Here is a 6,000-nt window from a genome sequence, read left to right as displayed (position 1 = left end):
AGTGGTTGGGGCAGGACTGTGCACATTAGGCGGGGAATACAACATGGCTGGGTTGAGGACCATCGATAGATGATGATGAGCGACCGTGCACGCACTGTGTTTGGTGGTGTTACCCTACCTCTTCACCAGACACGCCCGCTTCCCTTCCAGCTGAGTTCATTCGTGTTCGGTTACTGGAGACCTTCAGAAGTGTTTCCTTTGGGAAGGAGACCACAGATCAGTCCAGGAGCAGCGACCGGACAGGAGCAACGAACGGATCTATGGCCTAGCGTCTCCTCACGCGCTCCTTTCATCTGAGAACTGAGAGAGATTGCTGAAGACAATAAAGCAACAGTAGACTAGAGGAAGAAAGAACTTGATTTGGTTGATGCTTGTTTCCCTTCTCTAAAATGTTGGCTCTTTTTTGAAGTTACGTTTACTGATTTCTGGGAGCACCCCCCCCCATCGCGTTCACCTGATGGTCCTGGAGGACTTTTCTTCTTCACAAGAGTTGTTGACGCACAGCCCACTAACCCCTGGATGTTGACAGCACCCTTTCCAGACCCTCATCTCGTTCATAGTTCTCTCTCGCTCTCTCGTTTCTGAGTGAAAACTACAACAATAAGTGAGAAACACCGCGCCACTTGCGCACCGAACATCTCTCTTTCCGTCTGCGTGATCAAAAGCCACGGGGAAGGAAGAAAAAGGAAGCGAGAGAGACAGGGAGCGAGAGGCACATAGTGTGACGGGAGGAGGAAACGTATGTTTTGATGTTTGGGATCCAGGAGAACATCCAGAGGAGCGGGAGTGTTATGAAAGAAGAGCCCTTGTTGACCGGGATGAACGCCGTGCGGAGCTGGATGCAGGGCGCCGGGCTGCTGGACGCCAACACAGCCGCCCAGAGGTAAGCCCGAGGTGGCTAGCCACTGGCCCCGGGGAATGGAGAAGATATATATTGGAGGTTTTTATCCCAGAACCGTTGTCTGAGACGTACCACGTGTGTTTTGGGACAACATTGCGCTCCCTATGGACTGTTGGTTTCCTTTTCTAAGCATATAGCCTAATATTGACTTGGGGAGTTTGATTGTAGCTTGCAGGCTTCATGTGTGTGATTGAAGCTAGGCTAAAGCATAGCTTACACACTGGTTTCGTTTCTGTTCATTGTAACTTATTCAGGTAGCCTATTAGCTAGTAGCCGATCAAATCAATCAAAATAAACACTATATCCAAAGGATTTAAACATGTCAGACACAGGCCTAATTTAACAGCTTAGTTATTTATTTATAATGACACGTCAATAATTATAACGCAGTAAAACAATAATACATTCATTATTTTCGAGACACGTTGATTATTACAGTCCGTCGACAATTAGTATTATTTATTTTTATTTGACCTTTATTTAACTAGGCAAAAGGTCCCCACATCTAGCATTGGTTATCCATATAGCGACCAAATCCCAACTATTCGTATAGGGTAAGGCTATACTTTGACAATTTGTAAATAATCTTTGTTTGGCACATAACTCTTTTCAGACATGTGCAAATGACCTAGTGGAATTATAACATTTCAGCCTGAATTTATTTTAAAAATTGTTTAAAATGTAAAATAAAAGTCAAGATATATTGACAATTTCGGGGGCCAGAATTGTAGTGTTTTACTCTTTTACTTCGAATTGTTGAAATCATGTGTAATTCAGTGGCATCCATGTGAAAGTTGTGGTAATGGGGCTTGGTGCTGCTTGTATCCGCAGCGGAGTGGCTCTAGCCCGGGCACATTTCGAGAAACAACCGCCCTCCAACCTTCGCAAATCCAACTTCTTCCACTTCGTGCTGGCTCTGTACGACAGACAAGGGCAGCCGGTGGAGATAGAGAGAACCAGCTTCGTTGGATTTGTTGAAAAGGAAAAGGTGAGTTTTCCCAAAACATTATGAAAGCCATACCCCTATCAGCAGCATATATATATATTGATTTGACATCTGCAGCAGTTCCTTTACATGCATGAGGCTTATGAATGTATTGCTTAATTTATTACTACAATTAAAAATACAAATGTTGTCTTACAATAATTTTAATAGATATGGTTTTGAGTTGTTTTTATATTAGTTTGGACTACATGGAAGGAACCATTCAATACTTTGTGTGGTATTTATTATTCATATCTTTGACCCACAACCCGCCGCTTAAAGCCCATGTCCGCGTCGATCATTTGCTCATATTCCAGCGTTGTAACGATAAAATGTATCAGAACGTATTGCTATTGACAATATTACAGCACTAAACGTTTAGAATTATTTATGCAAGTCTGTAATTGTCACCAGAAAACTCTTTTTAGACATGCAAATTTTTTTCAGTAGGATATTGTTCCAGTATTAAAATCGAATATTTTTGGTTAAACACAAATATAATTTATTAGTACGGTATTATACGCCGTCGTTCTGTTGCCTAACTGTAGTCATATCACTTTTACATGGCTCTAAGGCACTGAATTCATTCCCATGAGTTATATTTATCGTGGGACATATTTTGAAAATTATTTACATATAGTTTTTTAAAAGTTGTTATATCGTTTCTGATATTGATATCGAAATATATATTTGGTACGTTTAAAGACAGCCTTTTGTAAATCTGTGTGTGTAGTGGGTGTTGTTCTTTGTGAACTGACTGACTGTGTGTGTGTTGGCAGGAAACGTCAGGGGAAAAGACCAACAATGGGATACAGTACAGGCTACTGCTCCTATACAGCAATGGTACGGTCAGCACACACACACACACACACATTTATTACATACCAATCCACCAGGGAATTCCAATGCAATTGAATTAATTTGAATGAAATATATGGGATAAAAAATGACAGTAATTGCAAATGTGTTATTAACATACGAAAATAACATTGATTGTTATTATTATAAAAAGTATTACTTTAATGTATGCATTACTATTAGCCTATTAATATACACTACCATTCAAAAGTTTGGGGTCACTTAGAAATGTCCTTGTTTTCCATGAAAACATACATGAAATGAGTTGCAACATGAATAGGAAATATAGTCAAGACATTGACAAGGTTCTAAATAATGATTTTTAATTGAAATAATAATTGTGTCCTTCAAACTTTTCTGTCGATAAAAACAATCCTCCATTTGCAGCAATTACATCCTTGCAGACATTTGGCATTCTAGTTGTAAATTTGTTGAGGTAATCTGAAGAGATTTCACCCCATGCTTCCTGAAGCACCACCCACAAGTTGGATTGGTTTGATGGGCACTTCTTACGTACCAAACGGTCAAGCTGCTCCCACAACAGCTCAATGGGGTTGAGATCTGGTGACTGTGCTGGCCACTCCATTGTAGACAGAATACCAGCTGACTGCTTCTTCCCTAAATAGTTATTGCATAGTTTGGAGCTTTAGGTCATTGTCCTGTTGTAGGTGGAAATTGGCTCCAATTAAGCGCCGTCCACAGAGTATGGCATGGCGTTGCAAAATGGAGTGATAGCCTTCCTTCTTCAAGATCCCTTTTCCCCTGTACAAATCTCCCACTTTACCACCACCAAACCCCCAGACCATCACATTGTCTCCACCACCTCTGTACGCCTATGTAGATATTCCATCAAAAATCTGCCGTTTCCAGCTACAATAGTCATTTACAACATTAACAATGTATACACTGTACTTCTGATCAATTTGATGCTATTTTAATGGACAAAAAAAATGCTTTCTTTCAAAACAAGGACATTTCTAAGTGACCCAAAACTTTGACGTTAGTGTATATCTTTTTTTTAATATGAACTTTTTGTAGAGCATGCCACAGACTTATGTGCTCTACAAAAAATGGGCAATCTTCTATCTCTATTAACAATAACAAATCCAGAATATTGTATTTTAATTTAATCTGAAACCGAAATGACCATTAGGTCCATGAATACTAATAGCGTACATACATACAGTACAGGCTAACTATCATTGTATGTTTCTCTATGTATCTCTCTAACATCTCTCTTTACAGTATCTCTCTTTCTTTTTACTGTATCTCTCTCTCTCTTTACTGAATATCTCTCTCACTTTACTGAATATCTCTCTCTCTACTGTATATATATCTCTATTTACTGTATATCTCTCTCTTTACTGTATCTCTCTCTCTACTGTATATTCCTCTCTCTTTACTGTATCTCTCTCTCTCTCTTTACTGTATCTCTCTCTCTCTCTCTTTACTGTATATCTCTCTCTCATTATTGTATATATTTTCCTTTTTACTGTATCTCTCTCTCTCTCTTTACTGTATATCTCTTTCTTTTAACTGTGTATCTCTCTTTACTGTATATATCTCTCTCTTTACTGTATATCTCTCTTTACTGTCTCTCTCTCTCTACTCTCTCTCTCTCTCTCTCTCTATCTCTCTCTCTCTCTCTCTTTACTGTATCTCTCTCTCTCTTTTTACTGTATCTCTCTCTCTCTCTTTACTGTATCTCTCTGTCTATAGGTATCAGGACAGAGCAGGACTTTTACGTGCGCCTCATCGATTCCATGACCAAACAGGTACCATCTCTTTCATGAAAGGCAATGTGTGTGTGGGTACGTGTGTATGTCTGTCTGTGTATGTGTGTGACTCAGGTCTGAGAGCATGTAGTGTGGTTGGCGAGAGGTGAAACTGGACCGAGGATGTTGGAAGAGGTGCTGGAAGGGCCAGATGGTGCACTATACTACAGTCTGGCAGACCAACTGCTCACACACACACACATGCACACGCACACGCACATGCACACACACACACACACACACATACACACACATACACACACACATACACGTACACATTATGTATCTCATGCTACCAGATGAAAACCACTTGGCAAACTCTATTTTACTAACAAACCAAACCTCTCTCTCTCTCTCACTCTCACTCTCACTCTCACTCTTACTCTCTCAATTCAATTCAAAGGGCTTTATTTACATGGAAACATATGTTTACATTGCCAAAATAAGTGAGGTAGATAATATACAAAAGTGAAATAAACAATTAAACCTGAACAGTAAACATAACACTCACAGAAGCTCCAAAGGAATAGAAATATTTATAATGTCATATTATATACAGTATATACAGTGTTGTAACAATGTGCAAATAGTTAAAGTACAAAACGGAAAATAAATCAACATAAATATTGGTTGTATTTACAATGGTGTTTGTTCTTAACAAATCTTGCTGCTGTGATTGCATACTGTGGTATTTCACATAATAGATATGGGAGTTCATCAAAATTGGATTTGTTCTCTCTCTCTCTCTCTCTCTCTCTCTCTCTCTCTCTCTCTCTCTCACTCTCTCTCTCACTCTCTCACTCTCTCTCTCTCTCTCTCCCCCCAGGCGATCACCTATGAGGGACAGGATAAGAACCCTGAAATGTGTCGGGTTTTAATGACTCATGAGATCATGTGCAGGTAAGACAGATAATGCGTGCTGAGAGGGAGACAGAAAGAAAAAGACAGAAAGAAAGAAAAATAAGGAAAGGAAGAGAGAGAGGGATTATGCAAACACAAATTCTGTGTGTTTGTGCGTGTGTCTCCCCCAGGTACAGTCAGAAGATCGGTTTATTCAGAAACTGCTTGTCAGTCTGCTTCCCCCTCCCCCTGTACCCAGAATGCAACGCTCCCCAGGTCCAGTGGGACCACAGCATGACCCAGTTCTGAGAGGGAGAGAAAGAGAGAGAGATAAATAGGGAGGGCAAAGGAAGAGAGGGGGAGAGGAGGTCAAGAGATAATGAGATATAGGGAGGGAAAGGGGGAGAGAGAGGTAGAGAGAGGGGGGGGGTGCAGAGAGAGAGGGGGTGCAGAGAGAGAGGGAGCAGAGAGAGAGGAGGCAGAGAAAGAGGGGGCAGAGAGAGGAGGAGCAGAGAGAGAGGGGGTGCAGAGAGAGAGGAAGCAGAGAGAGAGGGGGCAGAGAGAGAGGGAGCAGAGAGAGGGGTCAGAGAGAGAGGGGGCAGAGAGAGAGGGGGAGCAGAGAGAGAGGGGGTGCAGAGAAA

At 41.0% G+C, this 6,000-nt stretch overlaps 1 protein-coding gene across 1 annotated transcript in view; it reads left to right on the top strand.

The window, feature by feature from the left end:
• Positions 1–209: 209 nt before the first annotated feature.
• Positions 210–6,000, top strand: part of LOC120042908 (transcription factor COE1-A-like) — a 109,350-nt gene continuing 103,559 nt past the window's right edge. Inside the window, exons 1-5 of the mRNA XM_038987674.1 lie at positions 210–883; positions 1,733–1,889; positions 2,666–2,729; positions 4,464–4,519; positions 5,346–5,419. Of these exons, the coding sequence (XP_038843602.1) occupies positions 750–883; positions 1,733–1,889; positions 2,666–2,729; positions 4,464–4,519; positions 5,346–5,419 (485 nt within the window). The 5' untranslated portion in view covers positions 210–749. The remainder of the gene's footprint in view (positions 884–1,732; positions 1,890–2,665; positions 2,730–4,463; positions 4,520–5,345; positions 5,420–6,000) is intronic.

The sequence above is a fragment of the Salvelinus namaycush genome, unplaced genomic scaffold (assembly GCF_016432855.1).
Source record: "Salvelinus namaycush isolate Seneca unplaced genomic scaffold, SaNama_1.0 Scaffold80, whole genome shotgun sequence".
In the NCBI taxonomy this organism is placed as follows: domain Eukaryota; kingdom Metazoa; phylum Chordata; class Actinopteri; order Salmoniformes; family Salmonidae; genus Salvelinus; species Salvelinus namaycush.
The sequence above is the reverse complement of the archived record's forward strand: the minus strand, read 5'-3'. Positions and strand labels throughout refer to the sequence as shown.